The sequence below is a fragment of the Epinephelus lanceolatus genome, chromosome 3 (assembly GCF_041903045.1).
Source record: "Epinephelus lanceolatus isolate andai-2023 chromosome 3, ASM4190304v1, whole genome shotgun sequence".
NCBI lineage: Eukaryota > Metazoa > Chordata > Actinopteri > Perciformes > Serranidae > Epinephelus > Epinephelus lanceolatus.
In genome coordinates, this window is record NC_135736.1 from 39,085,836 (window position 1) to 39,102,140 (window position 16,305).

At 43.6% G+C, this 16,305-nt stretch overlaps 1 protein-coding gene across 1 annotated transcript; it reads left to right on the plus strand.

The window, feature by feature from the left end:
- Window positions 1-10,844: 10,844 nt before the first annotated feature.
- gpr78a (G protein-coupled receptor 78a) lies at window positions 10,845-15,262 on the plus strand. Its single transcript, XM_033624996.2, has 3 exons — window positions 10,845-12,095; window positions 12,265-12,378; window positions 13,855-15,262. Exons 1-3 carry the CDS (start codon window positions 11,422-11,424, stop codon window positions 14,096-14,098), a joined length of 1,032 nt encoding a protein of 343 aa, XP_033480887.1. The 5' UTR covers window positions 10,845-11,421; the 3' UTR covers window positions 14,099-15,262.
- Window positions 15,263-16,305: the final 1,043 nt, after the last annotated feature.

Genomic DNA, 16,305 nt, shown 5'->3' on the forward strand with positions numbered 1-16,305 from the left:
AGATAAACAGAGTCCAATTTTTGGAGCGCAGCAGCACACACAGGATGTCATGTGATGAGGAACAACCAATCACAGCTGGCAGATATCTTTACCTTCTTCCGCAAATATCAGTCTGTGATAAATATGGAGGAAAAGTTGATCATTTTAATGCACAGCTACCCAGAGCTTTACATCTGTCCCACGGCCAATATTTTTGGCCTAATACACACTTAAAAACAACGCCTGGAAGTAGGTCAGCTCTGCACTCAGGATTTCTGGTAAGCAGGCTATCACACAGTGCTGGTTATGGTTACTTAGCAACTTCAGACACAACTTGCCTCTGCACCCTTGAAAGCTGGTGCAGAGTAGGTACAAGAGTAGTGCCCAGAGCCTTACCTTGCATTTTCTTACATTAGCCTACGTTATGCTAGGTTGCGTCACATCCCATCACGTTACATAGGGTAACTATTTATTTTCTAGCAGCAGTCAGGAGCAGTGACTTTCACGAGTCTTCTGATTAAAACAATGTACCGTAAAACTACAAAGTAAGTCCTTCGAACCATGCATCCACAGGTCGTTTGCTCCCACTGTTCCTACTACGTCCCACAGGAGCATTTTCTAAAAAATTGCACTTACCATTATCATACCTGAATAACAGAATTAGGTCATATATGGGCATTAACAGTAACAGTTTTAAAGATGTAGCTAACATGTTTAACAATCGCAGTTGCACCAACACTACTTCATTAGGTTTAGGCAATAAAAATCCTTAGTTAGGTTTGGAAAAAGATCATGGTTTGGTTTAAAATACAGAAGTTGTTTTGCAAACATAACATATGAAACATAGAGGTGACACGTGACATACATTAGATAGTTAAAATAACTCAATATTGACTTCCGTTTTCACACAACAAAATAAGCTGCTTGTACAAACAACCCGTGTCATCATATTTTGAAGGAGGACAGTCTCAAATTATCACTTATGTTTCTGTTTGTGTACAGATTAGCACATTAAATAATGAGCCTGAGGGTGTTTTCGGATACAGAGACTGTATATAAAGATGGACGACATGACAGCTCCCCAAAAGTGAAGCCAAAACATCGACCACCCTGGTGGCTGGCTGCAGTGTAGGTCATGAACCCCAACCACTCTATGTTGGCAGAGGTCACATGACCCAAACTTAAATATCAAAGTACACATTAAACAAATTTTTCCCAGGGATGGTTTCTGTCATTTTCGGCAGATCTTATTGCACTGATATGTGCTCAAGTTGTCATGGTTACTGCCATGACTTTGGGCTTGTCCTTGTGTTTCCCTGTGTTTTTCTCCTACGCTGAGTGTTGCTGTCTGTTTCTATGTGTCTGTGTCTCCTCTGCTCTCTCCTGGTTCCTGATTACAGTTGATCATCCACACCTGTCTCTCATCAAGCTCATCAAGCTCCAGTATATCTACCCCCGTCATTCACCCACTCGCCGTCAGATTGTTCAGTCAGCCACAGTGGTGGTTACTCACTCAGGCCGCTCTCTGTATTCAAGGTTTTTCTGTGAATATTCTCCTTGAGTGTTTTTGCCCTGACTAATCCTATTCTTTTTCTGCTCCAGGATCATCCTCGCCAGTCTGCCTCTTTAACTGCCTGCCTGTTCTCACTCTGCAGTTCCCTCTGCTACTAAAGTACCACGCAATTCCCTCCACGCCTCGCCTGACATTACCCAACGCTCTCTGCCTTCTGCCTCAGCTTGTAATCTCCAAGTCCATCTCCACCTCCATTCCCTGTTTTACTCATACTATTTTTTTTTATTCTGTTCATTACCTGATTTATAACACATGTGTTCATTTTTCTTTTAAGTTTGGTTACAACTAGTTATTTGATGCTATAATGAGGGGGTTTGATGTCACGATTGACAGCTGTGTGTCAGTCGGTGTGCTCCTGATCAGTGGTGCTGCTCATGATTGATTAGATGGCTCCAAATGACTGCAGTGACTGTTTGCCCTTGTGTCCATGCTAGGCTAGGCTAACTGCATTCTGGCTGCAGTTTAGTACTGCCCAGACATGAGAGCAATATCAGTCTTCTCATCTAACTCTTGGCAAGAAAGCGAATAAGTGATTTCCCAAAATGTAAAACTATTCCTCTGGGATTAGAGTATTTGTGACATGCTTTGAGCAAAACTGTTTAGCAAATCTCTTTCAAAACAGAGATAGAAGCCAGTGCTTTGCTGTGGTTTTACACAAATTCCTCAGAAATGGATGGCCTCGCTTACACCCCTCCAAGGAAATGACAAACACACACACACACACACACACACACACACACACACACACACACACACACACATATACACACAGAGTCGCACAGTAAAGTGAGCCCAGAAATTCTTTTGTCAGGACTCCAGTGATAGCTAAATCCTGCGAGCCCTTTCTCTGTCTCTCAACTCCCTCTTACTGGCAGACTGCTGACTCATACTTTCTACTCTATCTCTCTCTCTTTCTCTCTCTGACTCTCCTTCTTCATAAATCTAGTCTGCAGCCTTTCCCTCAACTCATCCTCTTTCTTACTCAGGCATTTCTTGGGATTTTAAATAATTCAGCTGCATTTCCTCATCGTGTGACCTCTGGGTGTATGTGCGCTCACATAGGTGATATTATTATATGTGTTGATGGAGCTCATGGATTGTGTGTGGGGGTGTGTTAAATGTGTGTAAGCAGTCCTAATCGCCCCTCCTGCCTGTGCAATTTATTTAGTGTTTGAAGAAACAGAGTAATTGCCGCCTACTGAAGCTGTATAGCTGGCTAAGTCTCTTAATGAGAGTCATGCCTGCTGTGCCCAAAGCAAGAGGCCCAGCATTCTGTGGGTAAAGTTGGCACTCACATGGAAAACAGCATTTTACTGTAGTTGGAAAATGTTCCCCTTGTCTTGAATATTTATTTTTTTCTAAGTTAAATCTCAGAAATATGTGCTTGGTTACCCCGACAGTTTCTGCGGTAGTTTCTTTACTTTTCTGAAAAGGACAGGTGGTTGTGTGCTGCCAGGTGGTCAGGTGCCGGTCTTCATTGGAAGTGGCAAAACAATGACAGCTTATGTACGATACAGCATCCAGCAGTCTCCTTCTCACGTTTTAAAAGCAGAACGGGAGACGTCTGGAGCACACATTTGTGAAAATAAACAACAAGGCAGCCAAGGAAAGAAGAAGCTGTAATCTTGGATGAGATGTTGGGTAAGCAGAGAACCGCATGTTCTTTGATGGCCTAGCTGAAAACAATAAGCTCCCTGCTGGATAGCAAAGACAATAGGAAATCAAAAACAGCCCAAAGGACAGTCAACTGGAAGAAAATGTTCTATGACCTTCAACTATGCATAAACAACAGGTTGAGGATGACAGTTCTGAAAAGCGTCTAAGTGCAAGTGCATTTATCAATATATACACAAGGTAAACTTCCTTCTGTTTGTTTTCATACAGGAATTTAAAACACATTCCTGATAGCTTAAAGTAAAGGACAGAAGTGTGGGGTCACTGACAAACTAAAGCCCCTTTCACACATGTATGCAACTCTGAACATATCTAGACATTATCCAGAGGCGCTGTGAGAACGCAAATGTCCGAATCAGTTGGATCAGACATTAAATGGACTTCACCCTGCCAGCTCCCCAGTACAAACAAAGTCTGTGTAATGTCCAGTTGAACCCATGTGTGAATAGGGTGAGTGAATATCCAGAGAATTCACAGCAAGCAAGTGGGCGTGTTGGTGATATTTCTAACATGTGACTAGCATGAAAACAGAAGAAAACAAACATCCACAAGTGATGAAGCAGGGTTAATTACAGGAGGAAGGCACTGTGAATGTCAATCTAGGAGAGATTACAAAAATTCTGTTGGCAAAATCATCAGACAAATTCCAGGAACAGTAAGAGACTCAGTTGTTTTTGAGCAAATTATAAACCAGCTACATAAATACAAAACAGTGATTTCCATTTATACTTTTTGCGTCATGTCCTGCCTCCTACGTTCTCTTTCCAGACACCATCTCTCGCCTAAACCAGAGTATTTTCAATAGGTGAGAACACGTTCAACATGTACAATCTCCTACTGTTTGCAACATGTGTGAAAGGGATTAAGCTGTGTAAGGGATCCTCGTTTTGCCCGTAACGTTAGAGTTGAGGTTAGCTCAACTCATAATCTGTTCTTGTCCTTTTGATAATAATCAAATAATCAAAAAGTTGAAATACTTCAAAATAAGAAGATAAAATGAAAGAGAAATGAAACACTGTCAGTATTCTCTGATCCACTGTAAATGAGTTCAGTTAATGTAGGCAGTAGAGACTCTTCTGAGCCTCACTATGACATCTGTATTTTCACTAAATTTCAATCTGACACAGTTCTTCAAATATTTGCAGGTCTGGATGACTGTTGAAACAATTACTTTTTTGGGGCTCACTTAGTCTTTCATTCACTCACTCAGGCAACAGTGACTCCTGAATAAAACACCAAATGTACAAGAAGTCCATCAGGATTCATATATAAAGTAAAGGACTTTTTGTCTCTGTATAACACTGTGATTGCCTATACGTTCAATGGGATATATGGGTTTCCAGAACAACATTTGTAATGATGTTGGTTGCCCATGGTCTCTAATCTACAACAGCGGTCAGCAATCTTAGGCACATGTGCAATCATCGCCATGCGGTGGTTTAACCAGTGACACACTAGCAATAAGAGAGATTGTTCAAAATGTTGGAGCGCCCTCTAATCTGCATGCCAAATTACCTCTTTCACATCCACAAACAATCCACCAAGACCTGCCCTGCTCTGCTTCTGATTGGCTAGTACTTGTTGCCTTCATTGCAGAATGTGGGTGGGAAAAACAAAATCAAAGTCATTATGCTGATACCTCAGCTTCTGTGTCATCAAAGTGAATGAAGAATGTGTCCCAGGTGGGCTCAGTAGATGATGTCATGCTCACTAGCTAAGAAAGCTAAAGTAATGGCATTCTAGCCTTGGTGGACAGAACAGTAGAGTTTTGGGTTTCAGAAGGACGATGCTGTGACACTTTATGTCTTGAAAACATTGTTTTTGCTGAATGTCAAGAGTTAAACGCCATTTTGTGACCAAACACGTGTTCTGTCCCGTGATGGGAAGCAACAAATCACCCTCAAAGTCCTCACCGCTCTTCGCTAGTCTTCGCTAATAATCATGCTACTGAAGCAAGGTGTCACATTGCTCATTGCAATGCACAGTGTGCAAAGTTATTCACTCTTGGCGAAAATATTAGGGATGCTTTTCTCTGTAGTTCTTTAATGGATTACCAAACAAAGGGACAATAAAATCAAGAATAAAAGACTTTCTCATGTTAACCAGTAGTGTTGAAGGATGCATTAAAGAAATGCCAGAATATGTTGGAGTGCTGCAGACAGCTGGTTTGAAAGACGCCATGGTATTTGGCATCACTCTTGATTAGAGCGTGGATCTGAATAACACATGTTTGGCAGTCATGGCAAGATACTGAGATTTGACTAAAGCTCTGCTGCTTAGTACCAGTGTGCCAACAGCAAAACTTGAGGACATAACCAAAGTTTTTATGGAGCACTTTAATGAACAAGGGATTGGTATCGTATTGATATGGCACACTGATTTACAAGAACATAAAAAAAAATGGCATTTAATGTCAAAAAAGGTTGCCGACCCCTGATCTAGTGCCACCATCAGGTCACAATCTATTCCAATCACCGAAACTCGTGATGATCAGAGGAGCCCATTTCCATCATGCAGCAGCGTGCATACAAAAACGCTTTTGTAGTTATAATAAACACTGACTCAGCACTCACCACATGTCATTTATGGCCATTTCAGATGAATCGCATAAGCCAAACAGCTTCAAACTTTACTACTGAAAACAAACTGCAGATGTTCTGCATTGTTAAAGAATTCCATTTAGCTGATAAAAAACACATGCAGCACACATTAAAGACTTGTGTTTTCACACTGAGGTATCTTTAGATATATTTCAAAAATGCAGAAAAAAGGGAAAATGAGTGGTTTTTGTGACATCCATCCATCCATCCATCCATCCATCCATCCATCCATCCATCCATTTTCATCTGCTTATCCAGTCACAGGGGCAGCAGGCCAAGCAAAGCACCCCAGACGTCCCTCTCCCCTGCAACACTTTCCAGCCCCTCCTGAGGGACCCCAAAGCGTTTCCAGGCCAGATGAGATATGTAATCCCTCCAGTGTGTTCTGGGTCTGCCCCAGGGGTCTCCTACCAGTGGGACACCTCTAACGGGAGGCACCCAGGAGGCATCCTGATCAGAAGCCTGAACCACCTCAACTGACCCCTTTCGACTTGAAGGAGCAGCGGCTCTACCCCGAGCTCCCTACGGATGTCCAAGCTCCTCACACTATCTCACGAAGGAAACTCATATCGGCTGCTTGTATCTGTGATCTCATTCTTTCGGCCACCACCCAAAACTCATAACCATAGCTGCGGGCTGGGATGTAGATGGACCAGCACATCCAAAGCTTCACCTTCCAGCTCATTGAGAGCTGGATGGCCAACAACCTCCTGCAATTAAATGCTGCGAAGACCGAGGTCCTAGTCATTGCCTCTGACAGTGTCACTGCCAGGGTACAAGAACATCTGGGGCCCCTCAAGAACAACGTTCACACAAATATAAAGAATCTTGGTGTTCAATTCGACCAGTCAATGCACCTAGAGAAACATGTGAAGTCTCTGTGTCGCAATTGTTTTTACCATCTGAGAAACATTGCTAAACTCCGCTCCATTGTGTCTCACTCAGAACTAGAAATGTCAATCCATGCCTTTATATCATCCAGGCTTGACTACTGCAATTCACTGTTCACATGTCTCAAGCAGTCATCCATCGACCGCCTTCAACTTGTACAGAATGCAGCTGCCAGATTACTTACTAGGTCAAAAAAGTCTTGCCATATTACACCCATACTCGCCTCCTTGCACTGGCTACCCATCCCGTTCAGAATCCAGTACAAGGTGCTACTGCTCACTTTCAAAGCCATTCACGGCCAAGCCCCCAGTTACATCTGCGACCTCATTCACCACCACACCCCCAGCCGGTCCTTGAGATCATCTGACCTTGGCCTCCTTGTCAGTGCCTCGGACATGGCTAAAGACAAAGGGGGACCGGTCCTTTGGGGCAGTGGCCCCTAGGCTTTGGAATGCACTCCCCCTGGGTCTGAGATCTGCCCTGTCAGTAAATAGTTTCAAGGGTCAGTTAAAGACTCACCTGTACAGACTAACTTTTGAGTGTTAGGCCGTATCCATTGTTTTATTTGTCGCTTTCTGTTGTTCTCTCAGCTTGTCTACCTCATTTCCTCTGGCTTTGCAGTGCCATGTGATCATGTTCTATTGTTATTTTTATCTATTTATGTATTTTATGCTTCTACATGCACTGACCTTGCATTGCCATATGCCTGTGTGTATGTTTTTTCTAGAATTTTCAGTTGCACGTTTATTGTGACCTATTGAACTGTGGTCTTATTGTTTGCATTGTTAAGCACTCTGTGTACGCGTACTATGAAGGGTGCTATATAAATAAAAGTTTACTTACTTACTTACTTACTCAGCTCCTTCTTCACCACAACGTTCCAGCGCAGCACCCACATCACTGCAGAAGCCTCACCAAACCGCAGAATTATCTCATGCTCCATTTTACCCTCACTCGTGAACAAGACCCCGAGACACTTGAACTCCCTCGCTTGAGGCAGTAACTTTCTCCCAACCTGGTTTTTGTAACATCTGTTTAAAAATCAGTGATCTCTTCACTACCCGACAGTGAACAAAAAAAGGTCACAGATTTGACTTAATTCATCTAACACTCTATCATTGGCTATGTTTCCTTCTTAATGCTATTAAAGGTTCACTCAAGTGAGACAGATATTGTTTATGTTATCATCAAACGTGTGAAAAAAATGTCTCCCACCTTCACATCAACATACACTTACACACACTGATTCCCCAGTCAGGCTCCCATACTGTTAGCAAGTGACTGAGGGTGAGATGAAACGGGAGAGAGAGGCAGGGAGGGAGAGGGAGAGAATGACAGAGAGCATGGATGAAAGCGAGTGTATGTGTGTGTCTGGACATGTGAGTGTCTGTGTGAGTTAGCGTTTCTGTACGGAGCGTTTGCTCTGTAGCTCACAGGGCTAAGACCTATTTTTACACCCAGACTCCCACGCTCCAGAAACACTCACCCATGACATTTGCTGCCATTCTTTTTCTTCTTCACATTATTGTCTCATCCCACATTATTCCTCTCTCATCACCATCATCGACAACATCATCCCTGGACAGGGGCGCGCTACTATTACCTCGACAAAATGCCCTGGCTCTCAGGTCCTTTGAGTGCAGAATTGAACTGAGCACAGCAGACAGATCAGGATCACTGCTGCCAAAAAGGACTGACTGTCTTCTCTCAGTCACTACGAGCATTCCAGTAGTAGTAAAGAGCTGTACCAGGGGTGCAAGCTGTTGAGGATTTATTCAAATGTGGACACTTTCATCACAAATTTCACCTGCAGGGAGCCAAACCTGAGGCAACCCCATCCTCAGGAGGAATGAGGCTGGCTTGCGTGCAGCAGTGAGGATGGAGCGATGGTTGGACAGATGGATGCATGGACAGAGAGCAAAATCATTTACTAGCTCAAACGGAAAGGAACAGAGGCGAAGTTAAGGTGATGAGGGAGCTCCATATTGTGTTGCCGACCGTGGGAATTGTGATGTTATGTAATGGCCCGCAAACTCACGGCATACACACAGAGTCACAGAGCCACGGGCAGTGGCTTAGGGGGAAGTCGGATGGACCCCTTGCCTGCTAACAGGACTTCTTAAGTGCTTCTGCCATCAGCATTCTGTTGCTTGCATAACAGCCGTTCCGGCTCTGGGAACCCAGAGTATACACGTGACCACTAAGAGGGTTCCTTCTGGCTGAGGGGTGATTTCTCATTCCCTCTCTTCCTCTTTTTCTCCCTCTTCTTCCTCCCTCTTTCTCCTTCTTAGCAACAAAGGGGGTTTTCTTCCACGGCAAAATAGCCATTAAGATAACATGCTCAGGGACAGCACTTCCACCAAGGATAGCAGGACAACAACAGAAGGGGCAGCACATCAGGCGTGTTGCTGCATATTCTGTAAATGTGATCCTCTAAGAACTTGTTAATGATTTAATATAAGTGGAGCCCTCGGGGACAAGAGGGATAAACTACATGGGAGCTACTGGGAAGAAAAGCTACGCAGCCCTCCTTCATGCCCATAGACAAACATATGTAATGTGTACATACTGAGAAAATAGCAGCCCACGCTTTCACACACACTAGCTCACTAATGCTTGCATGCTTGCAGAAAGCATGGAAGATTGAACATACCGAAATTAACAACCCAATCATCAGAAAACATGTTTTTGCAAACCACAGATACATTACGTTTGGATGTTATTTGTAGCAGATGCTTGAAACTTTATGTTTTAACAGTGCTGTGGATAACATGTGGTTCAGTTTGGGCACAAAAACCACTTGGTTATGGCCAGGAAAAGATCATGTTTTAGCACAAAATGTTTAAGATTAAAATAATTTTGGGGGTTCAATCCCTGCTGGAAAAGCAGCATCGTCTCTGCAAAAAAATCACCACTTTTCGTGCCACTATTCTGGCAGGAATCGCAGCAGTGTCTCAGTAAAAACTTTGCTTTTCGTGCCACGATCTTGACAGGAAATGTAGAATTATCTCAATAAAAAACAATCATTTTCTGTGTAACTTTTCCTGCTGGAAAAGCAGTGATATCTTGATTAAAAAACTATTTTCGTGCCATAACCACAGCTGGAAGAGAAGCAATGTCTCAGTTAACAGCAATTTCTTTTTGTGCCACCATCCCGACAGGAGACACTGCAATGTCTTGGTAAAAAACAATCATTTTTCATGTCACAATCACAGCGAGAAAAGCAGCGATGTCTCTGTGAAAAACAATTGCTTTTGATGCCACTACAACACACCCACATTTGGCACTCAAAAAGCTGCTGGAAACACAGCAATGACTCGCTAAATAGAAAACACACACATGAACACACAAATATTCACTTCAAGGTCATTTCCAACATCTTTCTTAAGTGAAAGATTTTTGGTTCGTGTATTATTATTATCATTATTATTATTATAAAAAATGCATTTTCATTATAGTTTGTAAGGTGTACAGAGTTAACTGAACACCTGAAACAGATTATAAGCTGCCCGTAAGACATTCTGGGAACTGCAAGTCCATCCGTTTTTCTATCTATCCATCCTGCACACCACATTCCTCCCCCTTAATCCATTTTTCTTTTCATCCTCTGGTTCCATCTTTCCTCTCACTCCTCCCTTGCTCTTTCCGCAACCTGCATTTGTAATGTACATTACACATGCCTAACACGGTGTGTGATATATTTTCAAGAACCACATTTAAACAAACGTGTTGTGGCAAATGGTTTCTTACAGGCATTTCAGGGGAGATCAACACAAATCAGTGCAAAAGAAGATGAAGTTCAAAGAGTGATGAAGCCACGAGAGAGATTTGGTGTTGCTATGGAGATTAGTTATTCTCTCTCTGCTGTGTGTGTGTGTGTGTGTGTGTGTGTGAGTGCTTCACCTGATGTTTTTTTGTGGGATGGACTAAATCTGTCACTGTGGTCGCAGCTTTACTGTGTCTATGTGCACAGCTTGATGCACTGGAATGTGTTTGAAGCGAATAGACTATACTGTATGTCAAAGAGGAGATATAAATGGTAACTCACACACACACACACACACACACACACACACACACACACAGACCACAAATTAATATTTCTCAAATTTAAAGCCACTCACAGACATATTTCCATCACTCAGTGTTTTCATACCAAAATCACATTGTCATCTTTTTGGGGGGGTGGTGTGGAATCTATGTGCACACACCATGACATCCCCATCTCTGACATTAACTCCTGCTTGCATGAATATTGTTCAAGCGTCACATGAGCCAGCTACCGACTGCACGTGCAGGGCGCACGGCATTGCCAGCGAGGAGAGGAGGCGCCGGATAGTGCGCATGATCGAGAGTAAACACAGAGCACTTGGTAACCTGAAGTCATAATTTCCACAGCTTTTCACTGTGGACCAAAGAACAGGAGGGTAATTGTTACTGGAGGAATCAAAAAAAAAAGATCAATTCTTTAATCACTGGATATCTCAGGCAACATATAAAAAAAGTAGCTCATGCCACTGATTGATATCAGAAAGGCTTGTTTGGGCGTTTCAGCACTGGACAGCTCTCCCCGCGTGTCTCTGGCTCTCAAGTGCGTCTGGCACATGTGCGCCGGGAAAGTGGCCAGCTGGTGGGGGGCACGAGCAGAGAGCATGGCGGACTCTCCACTGCATCCTCCCCACGACTGCTCTTAAGCCACGAGAGATGAGCATACCGGAGTTCCTACTGGAAGTGTCCATTGTGGTGATAGCTGTCGTTTCGCTGTTGACAAACCTGTCAGTGCTGCTATGTTTCACCCAGAGCGCCGAGTTACGCTCCCACGTGCCCGGCATCTTCATCCTAAACCTCTCTTTCTCCAACATCCTCCTCACTGTCATCAACATGCCCGCCACTTTTCTCGGAGTGGCCCAGAGCGCAAAGCCCTTCGGGGACTTGTTCTGTCAAGCTATCAGTTTTGCTGAGACTTTTCTCACCGCCAATGCGATGCTGAGCATGGCCGCGCTCAGCATGGACAGGTGGATCGCGGTGATGTTTCCCCTGAGTTACTCCAGCAAGATGCGCTACAGGGACGCCTTTCTGATCGTGGCGTACTCCTGGCTGCACTCTCTCACCTTCTCCCTGACCCAGCTGCTCATGGACTGGGGAGGTTACAGCCACACTTACGCGTCGTGCACCGTTTACCTGGACGCGGAGAAGAGGTCGCAGCTGGCCGCTTATGCGACCTTCACGGCGCTGTTCCACTGCAGCAGCTTCGCGCTCTGCCTCCTGGTGCTGTGCTTCGCCTACCTGAAAGTTTTGAGAGTGGCCAGGTCGCACTGCAAGAGGATAGATGTCATTACGGTGCAGACTCTGCTTCTGCTGGTGGATATTCACCCCAGGTAAAGTATACTGGAGAAGCTGAATCATGTTCCCTTGACTTGTTTTAATGGAGAAAATTAAGTTAACATGACTTATTTTAGAATGCTGTGCAAAAGCTGTTTTATAATACTACTAATTTATTCGCTGTTTTATGTCATGCATTAATTAATCTGTGTCTGTGTCTTTCAGTGTGAAGGAGAGGTGTCTGGCTGAGCAGAAGAAGAGGAGGCAACGCGCCACTAAAAAAATTTTCATCTTCATCGGCACCTTCATCCTCTGCTTTTCACCCTACGTTATAACAAGGTAACAGCCTGCTCTCTCAGAAGCCTACTGTCTCTGTGTCAGGCCAGCTGGTTAACCTCCCACATGACTCCTGCCTCTTCAAAGTTCAGTTTTACTGTGGTGTAACATTTCACACACAGAGACAAGACTCTGAACACACCAGTAAATAATTTATTTACAAAACCCAGATTTGTTTCCTTAGTGAAGCTGACATTCATTTTGTTAAATCTGTGTTGAGAGTAATATTGTAAAGTATTCCTAATAATTTGTTATCTCACAATATAGAGTGATATACTACAGCTTTAAGTGAAGTTCAATCATCACCTCTTTAACACAAAATGTCATTATATTAAGTTTTGATATCATTTAGTATATTACAAAGAATTAGATTATACTCATATCCATATCTGTTAGCAACTACTTGGGCACCTCATATATGCATAGAACTTCACACAACTGCATTAAAAAATAAAGCTGAAATGTGTAAGATTAATTAAAAATATACATTACAAAAGCTAATAAAGATTACTTATACACAGACATAATGGTCTATGGAAGCCCATATACGCTGCCAGAAATATATTTTCAAATACATTTCAAAAACAAAAATCTGCCACTTATTATGTTCCTAACCAAGTATTTATTCATAATCATGAGAAAATATGCTATGACATAACATAAATCTGACTTATCACATAATTATGAGAGATACAAGATATTAAAGTGGTGTTTTTGGTGATTTTTTTTCAAGTGCATGACAGAAACTGGCTTTCATATTCAGTACATCAGAGCCAAGAGAATTTACAATAACCCATGGGGTGGAAAATCCCCACATCATCTACATAAAATGAAACGGAGCTAAGCTAACGCTGCCTCAATTGGTTTTCAGCTATCTTTAAAAAGGCCCACCAAAAAAATCACTATCATTTAGCCTAAGTGTACACTATATTAGAAATAAATTCCTCCACTTTACCTTGCTGTCAGACAGCTCTCTCCAGCAGAGGACTAAAGACTCAATCTCAAATCCACCAGATTCCACTGACAAAAACAGTAATTTTACTTTGCAGAACATGGGGGTTACTGGTGCTTTGATTAGTTATTGTGTGGGTAAAGCAGAGAAATATTCCAAATGTAGTGTATGCTTAAACTGATATTGATTTTTTAAGGAGGGTTTTATTGTTTTATTGTGGCCAATGTGCACAGGAATACGTTGCTTAGCTTCTGTGGTAGATTTGATTTATCAAAGACTCTGGCCAAGCAACAAAGTGCAGAAAATAAGCGCAGATAGGTCGGATTTCTGAATTTAACTATGCATCTTAAACATTAACAAACAGTTACAGCTGAAAATTACAACAGAAATAAACAAGATCACTGATTTTACATATCTCTGCTATTCAGATCAGTTGCCAGATGTCTACCCAAAAGTGATGTTAGCATGTCTTCACAGTGATTCAATCTATTGACTTTTTCTGCTTCTTCTGCTTCTTCCATCTGCAGGTTGGTTGAGTTGTTGCCCTCTGTGCACATCCCCCGTTACTGGGGCATGACTGCCAAATGTCTGTCCTATGCCAAGACCTCCAGCGACCCGTTTGTCTACTGCCTGCTGCGGCATCAGTACAGAAAAGTCCTAGTAGGTATCATCAGTCGTTTTCTGAGAAAGGATCACTACTCGCTGTCTATCCACAGCGCCAGCAGCACGCTGGACACCACAGATGACAACTGTGTTGCCAGAATCACCTGAGCTTGATGCGCAAATATTAAAATGATTAAATGATTCAGCACCTGCATCCCTCCTGCGGGAAGGTTAGAGGTCAGGGTCTCTGAAGAGCAGCAGCCCTGCAGATGGAAGGAAGTCAGTGTCTTGCTCAAGGACACTTTAACATGGACGTGGATCTCAGGACTCTTTGGGCCACATTGTTGTCCAATGAGAGAACTGTGAAGGACACAAACAATGTATGCTCAGCGAGCCCACACTGGCCTTTGATGTGTGCCAAAGGCCTCTTCAGCCTCTTCAGCCTCTATAGACTGCTGTTTCCATAGGGCTCATCAGTTTGCCTGCTGAGGCGTAGCCAAGAACACACCACAGGAAGCCCACAACACTATGTTTATTACTATCATCAGTGTAAATGTATGGTTGAAGTAACCTCAAACTTGTCAGGAAGTGGTCTTCATGTTTCAGTGAAAGAGCTGAAATAATGTTTCTTCTTATGACTGTTATAAAGCTAATGTTAACGTTTGTGTTGATGAGCGCCATTTTTAACATGTTGAGTGTAACATAGGTGTGAGAATGTGTGAAGATGTTATATCACAACAAAAACAGATTAAAGAATAAACACTGCCACAGATACACTATGAGTCTGCCATATGAGTACATATGAGTGAAAAAAACATCAGATTCTGGCAATATTCTGAAGGAAAAGTTGTGTAGCAGTGGTTCACAACTTCTGTGGTATGAAACGTCTCAACACAACAGCTGAAAGCAATTTACTTGCCTGAAGAAAAGAAGAGATCTTAATCGTCCACCAGGGCTGAAATTTGCAACCCAGCCGCCAGAATATACGTTGGCATTGTATGTTTCTGCAAACCACGGATATCTTACATTTAGGCATTAGCAGACATGTTGAAACTTAGGCACAAAAACCACTTGATTATGGTTAGGAGAATATTATATTTTGGCTTAAAATATCCTGTTTTTGTGGCACTACCGCAGCATGAAATGCAGCAATGTCTCGGTAAAAAACAACTGCTTTAGGTAGTACTATCTCTGGTGGGAACACAGTGATAGGTCACTAAAGGCCCTGACACACCAAGCCGACGGTCGGCCGTCGACCAAAGTCGGGCCATCGGTGAGCGTCTGTCACCCTAGTTTTTGCAGTGTGTCCCGCACCTTCGACAATTTGATGGCGGCGGCGGTGGCAGCTTTTCGGCCAATTGAACATGTTGAATCGGTGGCGGAGCTTGTCGGTGAGAGAGATCACTCTGATTGGCTGTTCAGGTTTTATTTCCTCGTCCCTCTAGCAAGTGAATCTGCTTGTAGTGAAACCAGGGCTAACAGGTGCTTCCTCTTCAGCCTCTCCACTCAGCTGCCCGAGACCCGCTGTTTCTTCACACTTTAACCTGAATAACAAACCGGAGCTAGCTGGGAGCGCCTAGCAAAGCGTTAGCCGCAGCATGACCAGAGGGAAACACAGCCAGTTAGCCTCCGCTAGCCTCCCAGCTTGCTCCAGCTCTCTGTTTGGATCCAACCGGAGCACCCAGCCCTGGTTTGTTATTCAGGTTAAAGTGGGAAGAAGCAGGGGCGTCGGTGGCTTAGTGGTAGAGCAGGCGCTCCATGTACAAGGCTGTTGCCGCAGCAGCCCAGGTTCGACTCCAGCCTGTGGCCCTTTGCTGCATGTCACTCCCCCTCTCTCTCCCCCCTTTACACTTGTCTGTCCTATCAAATAAAGGCTAAAAAATGCCCCAAAAAATATCTTTAAAAAAAGTGGGAAGAAGCAGCGGGTTTATCAGGCAGCTGAGTGAAGTCGAGCCTGCAGCGGAAACACCAGGACCGTCTGGATGTAATAGTCCGTGGAGGTGCTGCGGTGCTCGGCTGCACAGATAAGAAACCCCTCGGCTGACAGGATGTAGGCCTACCACTCTCTCACGCAGGCGCAGAACATCCGTGCTACTTGGCTGTCGGATGTACTCCATGTAGTGTGTTCAACACTGACACAGGGCGACGTGAGGCGACGTGGGCGACGTGAGGCGACGTAGACGACGCAACAGTTGGCTTTCGTCGCCGTTAGTTCTTTGATGTCGGTTTGGTGTGTCCGCACCTTAAAATGCCCACACTTGGAAAGGTCGTCAGACTAACACAGGGCTGACACATAGAAACTGACAACCATTCACACTCACATTGACACCTACGGTGAATTTAGAGTCACCAGTTAACCTAATCCTCTTTGGGTT